Below are 19,950 nucleotides of genomic sequence, written 5' to 3' on the forward strand. Positions count from 1 at the left end.
GATGATTTTGAATCATCGCTGGCCATCTCTACTTCCGATGTCCATCTCTACTGGGCTCACTGTGATGTGCCTAATAGGCAAGCCTCTTGGGCCACCCAAACCACCCATGGTGTATCTCGTATCTATCCTGGTCAACGCTGTCTGCACGCACCGCCCGCCAGCCAGAGAAGACAGGATTAAACCTTTCCCTACATCTCTATATTTGATCGATGAAACGACCCAGCACAGTAGAGATAAATGAATGGCGCTGTCTTCCTGTGTGTGACTGTGCCTGACGGGTAGCCGAGTCCGACAGATCGCGTGACGTCAGACGCTCCGCACTTTGCATGGTTCCGGCCGCTCCCGTCATTACGTGCTCGTACCCGCGTTATTATTAGATGCGTGCGCGCTCTGGCTCCCTCTTTCCTTTCCTCCATTTTGAGAGACGCGGAGTGGCAGGTGAGTGGTTTCACGATAATGCTTCGTGTAGGGGGTTCCCCGGGCGTCTTGCACAGGCAGGGTGTGGTGTTCCCGGTGGCGGTGTGCGGGCGTGTGACATAGCTGTGCTCCCTGTAGCTATGAGGCGGTCACGTGTTGCTGTACCGGGGAGAGCACGGCCGGATCGGCGTGTGTGGGGCTAGCGGCTGCATGCACTGTGATTTCCGGCTTCTCCGCCACAGTACACAGTAACTCGTGTTATCAGGGAGCCGCCAGCCTGGTCTACATCTCACTTGCATGTCTCTTCCCACCTCTAATCATACGTAACACTCACTAGCATGTGCTTTTGGTACATAGCTGACCCCACCTCTGCCTGTCAGTAAGTAACCTGTGTAGAAAGCTGGTCATCCCCTTTGTATCTTACAGTAGTGATTGGTGCAGCTGGTTCTCTGGCCTTACTGACAGGTAACTCGGACACACCTGCAGTCCCTAAGCTACCACGGTGCCTGGTGTTCCCTCATATCAGGATTGCAGTGACTAATATAGATCATATCTAAATATACTTTTGTCTACTTATATTTGTTAGAATGTAAGAATAACAGATATGGGAAGTGAATGATTTATTTTTTGCCTTTTATATAACATTCTGGCTCTAAACTTAATATATTGGCAGTAACACCTTTGGAATACATGTCATTTGTAGGTTTTAGAAACAATTAAAATACTGGCACCAGCTAAATCATACTTGGCATGCTGGCCTGGTTGTTTAACATGGTATGGGTTATTTTTCTGTTTCAGAGTAAACAGTTTAATTTGACTTCTTTTAACTAGGCCAATTCCGCTTTATAACTATGACCAAGTTTTCATGGTGACTGAACTCTGATCTTTTCCTGATTGCTTGTATTTTGTCACTGCAGCTGAAACCATGCAGCTTTTTGTGAGAGCCCAGAATCTGCACACCCTTGAGGTGTCTGGCCAAGAGACTGTGTCCCAGATAAAGGTAAGGGCATGTGTTGAAAATGATCAAACAATATCTTTAAATATTCATACAATTTATTGCACCTACAGAGTAGTTGTTTGGTACACATTTTGTACTTTAAGGTGGGTACATATTAAATGTGTACACAGTGTTGTGACCGTCAACACCACCTGCCGACATGGGCAACTGGGACACATTAGATCAGATGCTTGACCGCCCGATATATCGGCACCTGCTGCATGGGGTCGCCAGCCACATCAGATTGAGCTGAATGTATGGATGAGGTGACGACCAAACTGGAGCGCGTAACATCTGCGAAAGTATCGCCGATTGTGACTTTTCGCCTGTTGGAAAAGTATCACCGTATTCAATTCCATCTGCTTTTCGCGTATGCGAAAATGCAATGTAATGGGCGAAAAAGATTCACCTATGAATAGGTGGTGAGGAAGTGCAGAATTGTGGTTTTGGGGGTGCAAACGTCTGGAAACCACTCGGCACCCTTGGGACAGCCCCCCCAAATTATAACTGCGTAAAAAATATCCTAAAACAAATTGGGGGACACCCCATAAAAATGACTGCAATAAGGGGCGAAAGTATAAAGTTGGTGTACAAACTTGAAAACTAGCAAAATAAGCTTTTGGGGGGTCTGCAAGTAGGGGTGAGGTGCCTATTTGATTGTAGGTGCTTGCTGGAGGTTTATGGCAGCACGTAAAACTTTACTTTTGCAACTTTAAACCATGCTTGCACCCATTTTCAAGTACCCCAAATTTGACAAGAATACTTGTTTTCTCCAGAATGAACAGCTTAATGCTATTCTTCACCCCTTGTGCAAAGACACTATATAGAGGCAATTGAAAGCACTTTAGCCCCCCTGGAGCTATTTGGGGTACTTATCGGGGACAAGTATAGTGATCCTCAATGTTAGTGCATCTTTTGGGGGGGGGGGGGGGGGGTGCCAGGCTAATTTCTCCATTTCTGACAGCACTTTTTGCCTGTGAGTTTTTTGCTGGAACGTGTTTTCACGTCCTTTGGAATTGAATACGCCGCATAGCGCGGGCGCACACGATAAGTTTCCACGGCTAAAACATGAAGTGCGGCGTGCGAAACTGATTGAATGCGGCCCTTAGTGAGTGTACACTAGATGTTGACGATATGTCGTTACAATCAGTCTGAATCGGACATATCGCCCGAGAAATAGTCTGTGTACCCAGCTTTAGTGCTTTTATATTTTATTATTTTTTTTTGCTGCTAGAGATAGTTTATTGACCAAACTGAATCTGACATTTGATGCTGCTTAGTTTTAAATGTTTGCATTACCAATTTAATCTAAATGGTTTATGCTTTCCTGTTTAGGGTCAAATTTTCTCCCTTGAGGGAATCCCCTCTGAAGACCAAGTCATTCTCCTTGCTGGTGCCCCTTTGTGTGATGAAGCCACCCTAGCCCAGAGTGGGGTGTGTGACCTCAGTACCTTGGATGTAGCTGCACGTCTACTGGGAGGTGTGTTCCTCTTGCTATACAAAATATATCAGGGTCATTTTTTATTTTTTTTTCTCTTCCTCTTATGGTCTGGAAGTGGTAATCATTTCACCTGTTAGCGTAAACTTGTCTTTTAGTGGCTTATTACCGGTTTGACACTGAAATGTTTTTTTTTTTTTTCATCAGGTAAAGTCCACGGTTCTCTCGCTCGTGCCGGTAAAGTACGAGGACAGACTCCGAAGGTGTGTTTTCTTAATTTCAACTATTAATACAGAGACTTCTTCATTTTGGTGTTTGTTCCCAGTTGTAAAATGCTGTGGTTTATGCTGGAGTAGTGATGTGTATTTGTTGTCTGAACATCTGTAACTGACCAGAGCAATGCATTATGAATGCCTACAAGTGTTCATAAAATAAAGGCTCTGTGAATAGCTGACTAAACAGGTATAGAATAATGCTCTCTAGAACTCTTAACTTATGTTCCACACTTGCTTACAGTATCTGCTTTTAATTCAGAGTGTATAAGAATTTTCTTATTTATATTTTGTCAATTGGGTATTATGCAAACATTATTGTACATCTTTTCCTTCACAGTATAATACTGCTTCTTTAATCATACATGCAAAACACAAATATAAAACTATACTAATAAACACTACTATTAAGCAATTTGCATATCAGTTGACTTGGATGATCTCAACCATTTGACATGTTCATTTCCAGACTTAGCTGAGCTCTTTCAATGATCCCACAATGATAATCAGGGAAACTTCCTTCCCAGAGTCATAGGAAAGGATTGGTCCACCATCAATAGTGTGACAGACTTAGTCCCCAATGGTCTATAATGCACATCGCTATATTCTTTGTCTCTGGCGTTTGTATTATGACACGTTTCCGCCTTGATAATACCTATATCTAGTAGATACATGTCACCACCTCTAAATTCTTTTAATTCTCAGGTTATTTTGTTGTCCTGGAAATATTTGCTCTAAGTTGAATCTGCTCTTTGTGCAAGTCTACATATTGTCCACTAGTTAAAACCACAGCTCATCGGACAAATGTAATGTGAGTGTACTGTGGAAGTGTGCTCATATTAATGGCAATATATGCGCATAACCGCTCAGGAATTAAATTCATGCCAAAGGGATCACCTTACTTGTGCCAGATTTCTACCGATATCTCCTGCAAAAGACTAACTACCGCTGCAGAATGCAGTCCCCATTAATGTCAAACTAAGCTTTTTAGTTTAATCCTTTTGATTTACGCCTACCCTAGATGGCGTAAACTGCTTCATTTCTGTGGAGGCATTGCCTCAGGAGAGGGGTCCTATGATCCCTTTCATACAACCTCCATCCAGCTCCTGAGTGTGACGCTGTTCCCATGCGCAGTGACAAATTCTCTCGAAGACTTGCACAAATGTGAAAAACTTCTCATACCCCGGAGATGCCATGCATATATAGCGAAACCAGACTTATTGTAATATACAACAATCTCTATACCTACACAAGGAGCAGATACAACTTAAGCTGCCCATCCACTAACAGACTTGTCTATGAAAGATCAAAAGATCTTCACAAATTGTTCATCAATTTATTGTTCATGTGCATGAACGATTTGTGAATGATTGCACAGAACGACCAAAGACCATAGACCAACAATTTTCAAACCAGTTGTTAATAAAAGTGGGCTGACATTTTTATTTAAATCTGTATATGTTTTTATGGTAGGTCATTGGTCGTTCCGGCATTGAATGTGAACGATACCTATGTCCAATAACGACTGATTGACGGGCAAAACAGGACGACTGAAACGACCGTCGTGATGGTGCATCACTGGTCGTTTAGGGCATTGTACTACACGATTTGCACAGGATTTTCAAGCGGTTGAGCGATAAAGACTGTCGTTATCGCTCAATCGCTAGGTTTAATCGCCTAGTGGATGGGCAGCATTACTGCAAATATTTCCAGTACAAGAAAAAAACCTGATTTGAGGAAGTGGAATTCTTTAATATAGGAATTGAGGGGTGTAGACTCACAAGTTTAAGTTTTGCAACAGTTATTAGTGGTTTTGGGACTTTAATCATACTACACACTTTGTTCTGAATTTCCATTTGTTATGAACGGGTATAATGGAAGTAATTGTTTACAAATGTGCTGCTATTAATAGAATTGATAGATTTTGTTTTGAGTCAAATATTTACATTTTATACATGTCCTGGTCTGCCATGGCAGTGTCATTTATATATTGGCACAGTACCTTATTTTTGTTTGTTGATCTATTGTTTCCACAAGATCACACCAGGCGGCGGCTGCTGTTTTTAAAATAATTGGGCGAGTTCAATTCAGTGCGATATTGAATAGCCGCAGGAGGGAGCTCCCGCAGCTATTTAATTCAACTTGCAGTTAGCGTTGTCGGAAATGGGTTAAATCTGAGAATGCCGGTTCTTGCGACTTAACCTGGCTATTAAGGCGTGATAACCGGCATTCTCTGACTAAAGTGCTGGGCGCATAGCTGTTAGCGCCGTGCTAAGCCAGCAAACTGCTGCGCGCCCTGCACTTTTGTCGGCCCCCCAGGGGGGTGCGAGAAGAAATCCTTTAGCCGCCCAAAAAGTGCATTGTATTGAATAGCTTCTGGAGCTCCCTCCCGTGGCTATTCAACATCGCACTGAATTGAATTCGGCTCATTGTAGGCACAACAAGACTTTATTGGATGTGATTTGGCACCCTGGATTTTAGACAATTATTGACCATAAATTAGCCACTAACAAGTATTTTGTCGATGCTGTAATTGCATTACATTGTACTAGTTATAAAGTCCAAACCTTCATACAGTTAAAATACGTTAAGATACTCTATCAAAGACAAAGCTATTATCAATAACCACCTCAATTTCCACCTATAAGTTTTCAACCTTTATTGTGTTAAAGAGCATAGTATAAGGCATTTCAATTTCTCATCATTATAGAAGTATATAAGTCTAATATTGCATATCCCAAGGCTAAAATATACCTTTCCATCATTCTAGCAATTATAATCTATGTAAAATGACACCTGCAACAGGGACCAGAGTATTCCTTATGTTGAGATCTTAGATCATTCTAAAGGGACAGTAAAATTGTCATGTAAGGCCCCTACTTCTATGTTAGTTTTTAGACTATAATTACTAGGGTGATGGTCATCTTTTAGCTTTTGGTTATACAGTTTTAGGATTATATCCTTCTAATGCTGCCCATCCACTAGGCGATTATACCTAGCGATGGAGCGATAACGACGGTCTTCATAGCTTGGTAATCGCCTGCAAATCGGGCAGTAAAAGGTTAAAAACGACCAGCGATGCGTGCACCCGAACATGACTGTCAACCTGACGACCGCCGTCTGGTTATGTTCGGGGATGATTGATCTGCTTACACTGAACGTTCAGTGTATGCAGTTCACCCCGCGGAAGATGACTGCGTTGTAATTGTGCCATCGTCCCCCGCATCGGCTAGTGAATGGGCAGCTTAAAAATGATTTGCTGAAATCTAAACAGATAATGTTAGTGTGAGCAGCTGGGGACATCTAAACTTTTTTTAAAAATTTTGCAGGTTGCTTGCAGCTTTATGGTTGCAGATGCCCTTTGTTAGAGAGCACTTTTTTTCCTAGGTGGATTTGGTTTAAATAAACTTATATTTATAGTCTCTGTGCTCAACATATTCGTAGAGCTATGTTTGTTATATGTCTTGTGGTTGATTGCAGGTTGCCAAGCAAGAGAAGAAGAAAAAGAAGACAGGCAGAGCTAAGAGACGCATGCAGTACAACAGGCGCTTTGTCAATGTGGTGCCCACCTTTGGCAAGAAGAAGGGACCCAATGCTAACTCTTAATGTTGTCATAAGGGTTAATCAATAAACAAATGTAGACCAACCATACTGTGTCCAGTCTTCTGTATGTGAGAAGTGATTAGTAATTTCTCCTTTAGTGTTCACCTGTCAAATACACTGTGCAGCAGAATAGATAGGGGGGAGGAGCAGGTCCACACTATAAGCACTAAGAATTCTAGTGATCCAAAAGTTTAATAAACTGCAACAATTAACATGGTTAGTACATGTTTGGCTAAAGATGTTTGCCCACGGTGAACCTTATACAGGTGGGTCCCTAATACTGACACTAATTTATCTAGGACTTACCTTTCATAAGGCCCATTAGATGTGTGTACTGCAATGCAAGGACCCCTACCAATTAAAATCACCTGGGGCAGGAACTACAGGTCTCAGCATGGTAGCACCTATTATGTTAAATTTTAGGATGTGCAGCTCAGCCCCTTCTTTTTCCTGTGTATTTAAAGTACATTTGAAGATGAGACTCCTTCTCTTGGGTTTGAACTCCTACCTGCTCCAGGTGATTTTAATTGGTATGGGTACTTGCATTGCAAAATACACTGTTTAGGCAGAGCTGTTAATGTAGGTTGTCAGCTTCAGTCTTCAAATGTTAGGATTGGTCTGACAGAATGACTTGTTTTAGTTCTGTAATTCTGTTGAGGGAACTGTACTAATAAAAGTAAGGTTTTTTTTTTTTTTTGGTGTTTTTTTGGAGATTGGTAGTGAAATTTATATTTTCTGTTCAATTTGACATTGGAAGGTGTTATAACGTTATACATGTTCTCTCTGACCCTATTCTAAAGCACTCTTGGTTTATATTGCGTTTTTCATATATTTGAAGTGGAGCGTTTCCAATAGGTTTACTTATTCTATGGATGAGAGCGAGGTACGGTTTTGTATGCCTGTTCTCTTTCGTGATTCACAAAGAGAAATGTTCCAGGTGTCAGCTGCAGTTTACTAAATCTACACAAGGCTTTTATGTAGACTGGATTTGCTTCAGGGCACTTTCTGATACTTTTCTGTTAGGGATGCCTTTGTAGAATAAAGTTTTCTTCAGGGTCCATAGGCTCCACAGGGAGACCTTGGACTGTAAATGATGGGAAACAATCCGGGCATCACGCAGTTAAAGCTTTCAGCTCCCAGGATACATTGGGTCCACTCTATACCCCGCCCCCGAGGCACCTCAGTTTCGTTGGTGCCCGGCTGGAGTCGCATCACCATTTTGCAGGGAGGGCTGTTCAGCCCCTCAAGCTAATTTTCTTTGTTTTATTTATTTTACTTTTAAAAGTATAGAGTGTGCAGCTGTCCGTGGGACTTTTGTGGTGCCGCGACACCAGTACTGATCTGGGGATCTCGGCGGGCTATCTTGGGGGTCAGCGCTAGCCAGGGCCCCTGGAGAGAACCCAGACTACACCCAGACATCGGGACAGGTAAGGCGAGTCGCCGCTCGTGGCCTGCATGTTATGGCAGTCAATACCTACTGTCTCGGGGACATACCGGAGGTGCTGGGTGTGGATGCAGGCTCCGGCCATCGCGCTCCACTAAACCACCAGGGACATATTTGTGCGGGAACCAGCATCCCAGGGGTTAATAACTGGCCAGGGGAGCTCTCTTCCCTGTTTAAGCGGCTCAGCTCTGCGCTTTTCCACTGCGGTCTGGCTTCCCTGTGCCACTTTGCAGCGTCTTTCCTGCATTGTATGTGACTTGTTCTAGCGCAGTCTAATTTTTCTGTCAGCTTAAGGCTATACCAGTGTTGGCTAACCTTGACACTCCAGCTGTTGTGGAACTATATTTCTACTTCAGGGTCCATAGGGTATCCACAGGTGTGACGTCAGTCGCTGGGCACCATAGAGTTAAGCTTTTCAGCCTCCCAGGATGCACTAGGGTCCCCCTCCTATACCCCGCCCCCGAGCCAAGGCACCTCAGTTTAGTTTGGTGCCCGGCCGGCGTCGGGTGCACCTATCGGAGTGGGGGCTAGAAGAGCCCCTGAAGCTTTCTTCAGTGCAGCTGTGGCTGCACATCTGGATGTACAGCATGGACAGTCAGTCCTGACGTCCATGCTGTCTTCCCTACACCCCCGCCGGTACCAGAACGCCGGTACCGATCCGGGGATGCTGGTGAGCATCTGGGGTCACAGCTAGCGGTGACCCCAGATGTTCCGGACCATGGCCGGATCCAAGGGGGACAAAGGTAAGCAGCGGGGTCCCGCGGTGGGTCCCCGCTGGTCACATGGTCCTAAGTCCCCAGGCAGGGGGCTCCCTGGGGACTGGCTGCAGCGTGGAGCCAGGCGACCAACCTGCGCTTTCCACTACCCCCTGGGACAGCGGACCGCAGCAGAGCGGTAGCGCTGCGGCGTCCCAGGGGTTAAATGCATGCCAGGGGAGCGCGCCTTCCCTGTCTCACAGCCGGCGCCTCCCCCGCTGCACACAGCCCTCTCTGCATGCTGCCGACTGGTCCTGTGGCAGCGCTCCTCCCCAAGGCCAGCCTCCTCTCTGCTTCTCGGCGGCCATCTTCTCCAGAACGCATGGTGAACGCTGCTGGAAGCGCTGGACGGAAGCATCGTGGTCTGGGTCCCCCCGCATACCTCTCCTCCGCTGTGGCTCAGGTCTGTGTATGCAGCGCTGTGTCCTACCAGGCCCTGTGTCTGTGTAGTTGAGTGATCAGCGCTGTTAGTGCAGGAATGGTTATTTCTCTGCATTGTATGTGACTGTGCTAGTGCTGCCTGTAACTTTTCTTCTCTAAACTGTCAGCTTTATTACTGTCCCTGTTTTTTCTGCTAAAGCCCTTGCGGTGTGGTGCTGCAGGGTGGTCTCTCGCCTATTTAATACTTAATTGGTGAGAGAGGTCACATACGTGGTGCCATCATGTCTGAAAGTGATTTTCCCCTTCGGCTACAGTGTACCACGTGCAAAGTACCGTTAGCGGAGGGGGAGGGTAACGCGGAGGGCCTTTGCCGGCAGTGTTTGTCCATGGCGCGGCCTATTACGGTTACAGCACCGGTACAGGAGCCGCCCTGGGCTTGTTTCGCTCAGGCGTTAACAGCTTTAGTGGGCCAGTTAGCTCCGCAGCCCGCGTTTACTCCGATGGGTTTGTCCCAGCAGTCTGTGGTGTCGTCACCCATGCAGGGGTTCCCACGACAATTGGTGGTACCCCACAGTCTCCCTATTTCCCCGCTCCCGGGTTCTCAGGAGCCAGCGTGGGTTAACTCCCTGACGAGTTCTGTACAGCACTTGTCGGATGTGTTGCAAGGGGAGTCTGTGATGCGGCCTCATAAAAGGCCGGTGGCGTCTCTGTCCGCTCCTTATGAGGATGACGAAGGGACGTCTGATGATGGGGAGATTCTGGATCCTTACGATCAGGAACCTCTCCATACTAAGGACGCTGATGCTAAGTCCAAAGTATATATTCCCGGACTTATTCGGGCGGTCCGCACAGCCTTGGTGATTGAGGACGAAGTTCCCCCAGCGGCTAAATCTAAGTATGCCTTTTTCAAAGATGTGAAGGGCGATGCCACAGTCTTTCCTCTTTCGGGTCAGTTGGTGGACCATTTAGAGGAGGCGTGGAAACAACCTGGCAAAAGATACCAGCCGCAGAGACGCCTGGCGGTGGCTTATCCGTTCGCGGATAAATATTTTGCTAAGTGGGAATCCCCTCCACAGGTGGATTCTCACGTGACCCGTCTTGTCCGTAGTGCCACATTGCCGATGCCATCCATGTCCTCCCTTAAGGATGCTACGGACCGCAAGGTAGAAATCTGCCTGAAGTCCGCTTATTCCCTTGCAGGGGGGGCAGCACGGCCGGCTATGGCCATTTGCTGGGTTGCCAGAGCGATGGAGCGCTGGGCGGATTCATTAGAGGCTTCTTTTGAATCCGACTGTCCGGCCGAACAGGCGGAGTTGATTGGCAATCTCCGTGATTCGGCCACCTACATCGAGGCGGCTCTAGACATTAGTACTCTGGTGTCTAGAATTTCTTCAGCAGCGGTAGCTGCTCGTCGCACCTTGTGGCTGCGATCCTGGAAGGCGGACGCAGATTCCAAGAAAGGTCTGGAAGCGTTGCCGTTTACCGGAGAAGTTCTCTTCGGTGCGGATCTGGATAAGATTGTGGCCACGCTGGCGGCAGCCAAATCTGCTTGTCTCCCATCGGCCGCTGCTCCTTCTGGTTCTGGACCATCGTCCTTTCGGTCATCTAGGGCCCAGGGCAGGCCCAAACCACAGTCGTTTCCTCGACAGGCTGGCCCTAAGAAATCGGTCAAGCCCAGGAAGCAGGCATGGAGTACCAGACGTCCGGCCCCCAAGCCAGATGACAAGCCTGCGGCCTGACGGTCCGGGCCTCCCTTTGGGGGATCCCAGGGTGGGAGGCCGCCTGCTACAGTTCGCCCAGTGTTGGTCGACCACTACGACAGACACTTGGGTTCTGGAGGTGGTTTCCCACGGATACGCCCTCTCCTTCCGGCACAGACCCCCGGCTCGATTCTTCACCACGGGTCTACCATCAGACCGGAACAAGGCTACGGAGCTGCGGAAGGTATTGCACACTATGCTCCAGGCTGGAGTTATAGGGCCTGTTCCATTCTCCCAGAGGGGCCAGGGTTTCTATTCAAATCTATTTTTGGTACAGAAACCCAATGGGTTATATCGTCCGATTCTCAACCTCAAAGCACTCAAGTCTTTGCGGGTCCCGAAGTTTCGGATGGAGACCCTACGGTCCATCATTCTGGCGCTGGAACCTGGGGACTACATGGTGTCATTGGACATACAGGACGCTTACCTGCATGTCCCTATTCTTTTGCGCCATCAACAGTTCCTCAGGTTTGCAATCCGCAGCGACCACTTCCAGTTTCGGGCGTTACCTTTTGGCCTGGCAACAGCACCACGTGTCTTCACCAAGGTGATGGCGGTCATGGCGGCTTCTCTGCGGCTGCAGGGAGTCCGCATGTTGCCGTATTTGGACGACCTGTTATTGGTGGCAGGATCTCCAGAGCTCCTGTTACGCCACTTGGACCTGACCATTGCACTGCTGCAACGGCACGGCTGGCTAATCAACTGGCAGAAGTCCACTCTAATCCCGTCTCGGAGGATTCTGCATCTTGGAGCCTTATTGGACTCGGGACAGCAAAGGATCTTAGTGACGGAGGACAAGATCTCTGCTTTACAGTCAAGGGTGCGCAGTTGTCTGCACAGCCGCCGGGTGTCCTTACACTCGGCGATGAGGTTACTGGGCTCCATGGTGTCGGTGTTCGACATGGTGGAATACGCCCAGTTTCACTCCAGACCTCTGCAGCACCTGATCCTGTCCAAGTGGAACGGGCTGCCTCAGTCTCTGAAGTCCCAGACGATTGTGCTCACCCCGGAGGTTCGCCTTTCCCTTGCGTGGTGGTAACAGACGACCCACCTCAACAAGGTACGTCCGTTCTGGGTTCCAAATTGGGTCCTGTTGACAACGGACGCCAGTCTTCGGGGCTGGGGAGCAGTTTCGGGTCCACACTTGTTCCAGGGCAGGTGGACGCCAACAGAAGCGGAGCTTCCAATAAATATCTTGGAACTCCGTGCGGTCTTCAATGCTCTCCAGCAGGCACAGCGGTTTCTCCAGGGTCGCCCGGTGCAGGTCCAGTCGGACAACGCTACCACCGTGGCCTACATAAACGGGCAAGGAGGAACTCGCAGTCGGGCGGCTCTCGTAGAGGTCTCTCGGATCCTGGTTTGGGCGGAGCGCAATCTTCCGGCCATATCAGCGGTCTTCATCCCGGGAGTGCTAAATTGGGAGACGGACTTTCTAAGTCGCCAGGACGTTCATCCGGGGGAATGGTCTCTGCACCCGGACGTTTTTCAACTACTGGTGGACAGGTGGGGTCTTCCAGAAATCGACCTCATGGCGTCCCGGCACAACAACAAGTTGCCGGTGTACGGGTCTCGCACAAGAGACGAAGGGGCGTCTCTGGTGGATGCTCTGTCCGTCCGGTGGATGTTCCGGTTCGCATACCTGTTCCCTCCAGTCTCCCTTCTTCCACGGGTAATCCGGAAATTCAAACAGGCAGGAGGGACGCTCCTGTTGATAGCTCCCGCATGGCCCAGACGGCACTGGTTCTCAGACCTTCAGGGTCTGTCCGTGGACAGTCCTCTGCGGTTGCCGCTACGACCGGACCTTCTGTCTCAGGGTCCTTGCCTTCACCCGGACCTGACTCGGCTGTCTTTGACGGCGTGGCTGTTGAGACGGCCATGCTGAGGTCCCGGGGGTTTTCCAGCTCTGTGGTGCGTACCATGTTACGAGCTCGGAAACCGTCTTCCGCGAGGATATACCATCGCGTGTGGCATACGTTCTTCCAGTGGTGTCGACCGAGAGGTTATGCACCGCGGGAGTTTCGTCTGTCTCGGATTCTCGCCTTCCTGCAAGCGGGACTAGATCATGGGCTTCGCCTTGCTTCTTTGAAGGTACAGGTTTCGGCCCTATCTGTCTGGTTTCACCGTAGGATTGCTACAATCCCGGATGTGCGCACCTTTATGCAGGGTGTTCTCCGCATTCAGCCGCCCTTTGTTCCACCTGTGGCGCCTTGGGATTTGGCTGTGGTCCTGAGGGCTCTCCAAGGACCGCCGTTTGAACCACTGGGCTCAGTGGATCTTAAATGGCTAACAGCTAAGACTGTTTTCCTTCAGGCCATTGCTTCGGCCAGACGTGTTTCTGAGTTAGGGGCTCTTTCTTGTAGACCCCCTTTCTTGGTTTTTCATGGGAACAGGGCAGTGCACCGCACTCGGCCCGAGTTTCTTCCCAAAGTTGTTTCCCAGTTTCATGTTAACGAGGAAATAGTTGTTCCGGCCTTTAACTCACCGGGTCTTTCCGTGGGTGAGGCCTCTCTGGATGTTGTGCGGGCCTTAAGGACTTATGTTGACCGCACTTCTTCGTTTAGGAAGTCTGACGCTTTGTTTGTCCTCTATGGCTTCTGTAAAAAGGGTTGGCCTGCTTCAAAGCAAACTTTGGCAGCCTGGATCCGTATGGCTATTTCTGAAGCTTATCTTCATGAAGGCCTACCGGTCCCTCCTTCTCTGAAGGCTCATTCCACTAGGTCTGTGGGTCCTTCGTGGGCAGCTCGACGTGGTGCCTCGGCAGTTCAGATCTGCAAGGCTGCTACGTGGTCCTCTGTCCATACCTTCGTGAGGTATTACAGGTTTGACACCTTCGCCTCTCAGGATGCTTCCTTCGGGCGGCGGATTCTCCTTTCTGCACAGGAGCGTCCCCACCCTTAAAGGATACTGCTTTGTGACATCCCCAAGGTATCCTGTGGATACCCTATGGACCCTGAAGTAGAAAATATGAGATATGGTAATAACTTACCCTTGTTATCTCTATTTCTACGAAGTCCATAGGGTTCCACAGGACTCCCACCCTGTCGCACCTGTGCTGCAGATGGTCTTTGCTCTGGTCACCGGTTTTCCGTCTCCCTCTGGTGAGAATGTGATTCTTGTATGTGTCCAGATCTTTTTTTCTCTCTCTTCCTTCTCCTCCTCCGGCCTATGGCTTGATAACTAACTGAGGTGCCTTGGCTCGGGGGCGGGGTATAGGAGGGGGACCCTAGTGCATCCTGGGAGGCTGAAAAGCTTAACTCTATGGTGCCCAGCGACTGACGTCACACCTATACCCCAAGGTATCCTGTGGAACCCTATGGACTTCGTAGAAATAGAGATAACAAGGGTAAGTTCTTACCATATCTCATATTATCCTAGCATGCCCTGCCACAGTTTTAGCATGCCCTAATAGCAAAACTGTAGCAGTGCATGCTGGGTTATGTAGTTCCATAACAGCTGGAGTGTCAAGGTTAGCCAACACTGGGCTATACCCTTTCTCTCATTCTACCCTAATACAGATGTTAGGGTGGTTCATACCAGTTTTGATATATATGCAATACTATATATGTGAAGTCTGTCACATACTGTTGTGTACTACCCTGTGCCATATTTAGACTATAGGTTCCTGCAGCTTGTCTAATCAATAAGACAGGACCAGTTTATTGCTCCCTGTTAGTATTTGAACATACCCAGATAATGTACTGCAGTTTTCAGTGAGGAGGATGTGGTTCGGGAGAGGTTATGTATGAGGCGTTGTAACCCGCCAGGTTCCTCTAACCCCCTGACATCAGTACAGGAGCCACCTTGGGTGACAAGCTTATGCTGGCCTCTATTGTGGACCATGCAAGAAAAAGAGGTAGTATTTTAAAGTGGGGCACTCAAAAAGCAGCATCTCCTAAAATAAACCTTTATTACATAAATTGAAAGCGAATTATACAAACAGAATGTGAAGTGGTATGTAGTGTAACGTATGTAGTTTATATTGTCGGTTAAAAAACTGACACCTCAAATATAGGGTTTTTACCCCAGTCCTTGGAATGTGGGCCTTGAGCTAGAATGCAGCTTTTGTTATTGGAGGTGTATTATTATCCAGGTCAATTAATAACCAAGTTATTGGTGGATATCTCTCCAAACCCTCTATACCTGAAAATACACACTACTATCCACTAATGACTTACATATTCTGAATCCTGCTGGTTACTAGAATGAAAGGTCATGTTAACCACACATAGTAACTATATTTTGTTAAAAAGATGCTGATCTTTGTGCAACTGGGATCAATCTCCACTGCCATTCATTCTGCTGTTCTCAGCAGTGACTGATTTGTTATCCACAAGAGGTTAAATCAATTGACTTATTCAGCCCTCTGTATAGGTACAAATAGTGTATGTCTGCCTGCAGTAATTACAATAACCAGTACACCCTGTGTAATTCACTCATACTGTTCAACAATCTGTGTTGTATAAATCAGTTAAACATCTGGTACACACATTAACACAATTGTTTGATCCAGTAGGTTATCACACTGCAGTTGTAGACTGCTAAGGCCAGTGTGAAAATATCAGTATAATTTCATGTGTATAATCTCATGGGGGCTTAGCTACCCTTACTATGTTAAAGCAAATATTTAAAGCGTTTGATGATTTTTTCACACTGATAGTCACTCTCATGGAGATTCTTTTGATGTCATACAGTAAATTTATTTGCACAGGTTAAATGACTGCTAGTAATATGTATATAGTTCTATTGAAAACACTTTTACTCCATCCTAGCTATAATGGTAGGAATGTGTCTGGTGTTGCTCTGGCCAAAATATAATTAGCGCAAAAATACCATTGCTGCTATGTCTTCTGTTGGTTTGTTATCAAGTTAGGTATAACTCTAAATGATATAGCCTGTTATTTAAGGCATTCAGTATGTCTGAGGATCCTCCGTTCAACGGGAACGCTGATCTACGTTCACCTACTAGCAATTGCTGAATAAAGTTTCTTGTTTATTAATATACCACTTAGGTACACCATTACCCTGTATGTGACACTATTATAAATGTAATGTTTCAATAGTTGATTGCACTTTGGAGAGTCATTGTATTACTATTATTTCTTATAGCTGATGCTGTCAGCTTTGAAGATAAATCCCCTTGGAGGCTACTCTCCACTCAGAGGGTCACTCTGCACACCAGAATTAAATGTACAGTACATCAATGCCATTATGTAACAGGAGGTATTGCTGCAAAATAAAAATAAACAATGTATTGCTAACTGCCTAAATAGAAACTAGCTTGGCCATTTTTAACATTAAAAGGACATAGGTGTCCATCACACTAGGTCCGTCTGATGTACGTTTCACCTCCAAGATGCTCTTTCAAATGGAGTTTTTATAATTATCTTAATTTATGTAATAAAGGTTATATTTTAGGAGATGCTGCTTTTTGACTGCCCAACTTTAGAATACTACCTCTTTCTTGCATGTGATATTTATTCTAGGGTGCATCTCCCATGAGAAATGAAATAAAAAATATTTACTAGATCATATGTATGGGTGCAGTATATAATATATATAAAGAATTGAACTGCTCTTGTGCGGGTACTAAATCCTTTTTTCTTTTTTTTTTTTCTTTCGTAACACTATTGTGGACACCCTGGCGGTCCTGGCTGTTTTTCCTCCTATGGGGGTACAACAGCAGCTCATCCCTCCCTCACTGGGACTACCACTGGTTATGCAGACCCCTCCTGTACCACAGCAGGTGGTCATTCCCTCTATGGGATTACCATAGGGTGGACGTTTTCTCTAACTCAGTACGGAGTCTCTCAGCAACCTCTTCTCTTCTGACCATGTTACAGAATGAGAAGCCCCTTAGACCAGCTAAGCATTCTGTGTTGTCATCTCAATCCACACGGCTATCAGTCTGAGATGTCTTCTGATGACAGAGGTGGCTGATGCCTCTAACCCTGACTCCCCTCAGCAAGAGGCGGAGCATAAGTCAAGGATTAATATTCCTGCCTTGGTGCGTGCGGTCAGATCCGCATTGGTTACAGAGAATGACGAGCTAGCCCCTAAATCCAAACACCCCCTTTTTAAACAGGTGAAGGTGACTTTGGCAGTATTCCTTCTTGTCAGATCAGCTGGTGGATCACATGGCTGATGCCTGGCAATCGCCTGGTAAGAGGTATCAACCTCAAACGTGACCTCCTGTTACCTGTTTCTGGAGGCTCATTGTAAAAAGTGGGAATCTTCCCCTGCAGTGGATTCACACATTACACGGTTAATTAAAAGTGCCACGTTACCTGTGCCTTCCATTTCTTCCTTTTATAGGATCCTTCGGATAGGAAGGTGGAAACTTGCCTAAAGTCTATATACTCTTTTTCAGGGGCTGTTGCCCGCCTGTCCATGGCTATCTCCTGGGTAGCTAAGGCTATAGAGAGTTGGGCCGATACACTTGAGGACTCCTTGGAAGTTCCAGAGGTTCAGGTGTCACTGGTCGGTCATATTAGTGACGCAGCTTCATATATCTGAAGCCGCTCTGGATGCTAGTTTATGGCCGCAGCCGTGTCTGCTCGCCGTTCCCTGTAGTTACGCTATTGGAGTGCAGATGCCGATTTTAAGGCGTAGAGGCCTTGCCCTACCTATAATGGGGAGATTTTGTTTGGTCCAGACCTGGACAAGATTTTTGACACGTTAGCCAAATCAAAATCTGCATTTCTGCCCTCAGCATCTACTTCTACAAAGTCTGGTAGCTCCTCCTTTAGGTCCTTTCGTCCTCAAGGAAAGGCCAAAGGACAGTCCCTTCCTAGGCAGTCCGCTGCCAAGAAAACTGCCAAGCCTAAGAAACAGGCCGGGAGCACAAGATGCCTGGCCTCCAAACAGGAGGATAAACCCGCAACCTGACGGGGCGGGCCTTCCTCTGGGGGAGCCCAGAATGGGAGGCCAACTTCTTCATTTTGCCCAGTACTGGTGTCAAACCACCAAGGATGCTTGGGTAAGAGAAGTGGTCTCAGGGGTACGCCCTCTCATTCCTTCGAAGGCCTCCCCACCAATTTTTCTGCACAGTCACTTCTTCAGACAAAACCAAGGCCTTGCAGATCCAGAAAGCCATCCAGTCCTTGCTGCAAGTGGTGGTAATTGTACCAGTTCCACTATCTCAACGAGGGACTGGTTACTATTCTACTCTATCTCTGGTACAGAAGCCATACGGGTCTCATCGGCCTATCAATCTCAAAGCTCTGAACAAGTTCCTTAGGTAGCCCAGGTTCAGGATGGAAACCTTACGATCCATCATACTGACTATGGAACCTGGTGATTATATGGGATCACTGGACATTCAGGATGCATACTTACATGTTCCCATAACGCCTTCTCACCAGCATTATCTGCAGCTTGCTATACTGCAACAACACTTCCAGTTTCAGGTGCTGCCCTTTGGCCTATCCACGGGTATTTACCAAAATTATGGCTGTCATGGCAGCCGACCTGTGGAGTCGGTATCCGGCTCCTACCAAATCTGGACGACCACTTGTTGGCAAGTTCTCCAGAAGTCCTTCACCACCACCTGCACCTGACAGTTGCTTGTCTACAAGCACACAGATGGTTAAGCAATTGGAAAAAGTCCTCCCTAATTCCCTCACAGAAGGTGGTTCATTTGGGAGCCCTTCTGGACTCTCACCAGCAGAGAATCTTTCTAACTCCAGAAAAGATCTCCACGCTGCAGCTGCGAGTATGCAGATGTCTCCGCAGATGCCGAGTGTCAGTCCATTCGGCGATGTAGGTTCTGGGATCCATGGTATCCACATTCGACATGGTGGAATATGCTCCGTTCCATTCCAGACCCCTGCAGGGGCTGATCCTCTCCTGGTGGAACGGATTACCTCACCAGATCAGAGCTCAGACGATGGTACTCTCTCCAGAGGTGCATCTGTCCCAATTTTGGTGGGTACAGACATCTCATCTAAACAAGGGTCGCCCCTTTGGATCCCAGACTGGATACTCAACAATGGATGCCAGTCTCCGGGGATGGGGCGCAGTGACCAGTCCACCGGCCCTGAAAGGAGTGTGGACAACAGTAGAGGCATCCCTGCCCATCAACATATTGGAACTTCAGGCTGTGTACAGGGCCCTCATGATGGCAAAGCACATTCCTCACGGAAAGCCCGTGAAGGTTCAGTCCGACAATGCCACCACAGTGGTTTACATCAACCATCAAGGATACACTCGAAGTCGGGCAGCAATGACAGAAGTGTCGCACATTCTGACATGGGCAGAATCTCATCTCCCGGCCATTTCGGCAGTGTTCATTCCGGGAGTTCTCGATTGGAAAGCGGACTTGCTCAGCCATCATGACATGCATCCAGGGAAATGGTCTCTTCACCAAGTGGTGTTTCAACTCCTAGTGAACAAATGGGGTCTCCCAGTAGTGGACCTCATCGCCTCCCGACACAATCACAAGTAACCAGTGTACGGGTCCAGAACAAGAGATGCCGAAACAAGCCTGGTGGATGCTCTGTCAGTAAAATGGACCTTCCGGTTTGCGTACCCATTTCTTCCAGTCTCCCTGCTTCCTCAGGTTCTTCAGAAGTTCAAGCAAGACTGTGACACTTTGTAAGGAGGCCACATGGTCTTCTGTCCAGACCTAAGGTTCTATGCATTTGATACCTTCGCCTCTCAGGATGCTTCCTTTGGGCGCCGGATTTTTCTCTCAGCGCAGGAGCGTCCCCAACCTTAAAAGGACTGCTTTGGGACATCCCCAAGGTCTCCCTGTGGAGCCTATGGACCCTGAAGAAATGAGTTAATGGTAAGAACTTAACTTGGTTAACTTTCTTCGAAGTCCATAGGGTCCACAGGGCACCTGCCTTGACACACCTGGCTTCATATGGGCTATCGTACTGGTCA

At 47.3% G+C, this 19,950-nt stretch overlaps 1 protein-coding gene across 1 annotated transcript; it reads left to right on the plus strand.

The window, feature by feature from the left end:
- The first annotated feature begins 335 nt into the window (after positions 1-335).
- Positions 336-6,771, plus strand: FAU (FAU ubiquitin like and ribosomal protein S30 fusion). The gene is made up of 5 exons (XM_088476181.1): positions 336-438; positions 1,335-1,417; positions 2,750-2,894; positions 3,060-3,115; positions 6,605-6,771. Exons 1-5 carry the CDS (start codon positions 378-380, stop codon positions 6,728-6,730), a joined length of 471 nt encoding a protein of 156 aa, XP_088332307.1. The 5' UTR covers positions 336-377; the 3' UTR covers positions 6,731-6,771.
- The last annotated feature ends 13,179 nt before the right edge of the window (positions 6,772-19,950 follow it).

Source organism: Taudactylus pleione, unplaced genomic scaffold (genome assembly GCF_031769625.1).
Source record: "Taudactylus pleione unplaced genomic scaffold, aTauple2 ptg000184l, whole genome shotgun sequence".
In the NCBI taxonomy this organism is placed as follows: domain Eukaryota; kingdom Metazoa; phylum Chordata; class Amphibia; order Anura; family Myobatrachidae; genus Taudactylus; species Taudactylus pleione.

What these genes read in the sequence shown, in the direction of transcription:
- FAU (XM_088476181.1), top strand. Translation starts at nt 378, where the DNA reads ATGCGTGCGCGCTCTGGCTCCCTCTTTCCTTTCCTCCATTTTGAGAGA. An exon ending in AGACTGTGTCCCAGATAAAG is followed by an intron (nt 1,418 to 2,749) that starts GTAAGGGCATGT and finishes TTTCCTGTTTAG; the next exon opens with GGTCAAATTTTCTCCCTTGA. An exon ending in AGCTGCACGTCTACTGGGAG is followed by an intron (nt 2,895 to 3,059) that starts GTGTGTTCCTCT and finishes TTTTTTCATCAG; the next exon opens with GTAAAGTCCACGGTTCTCTC.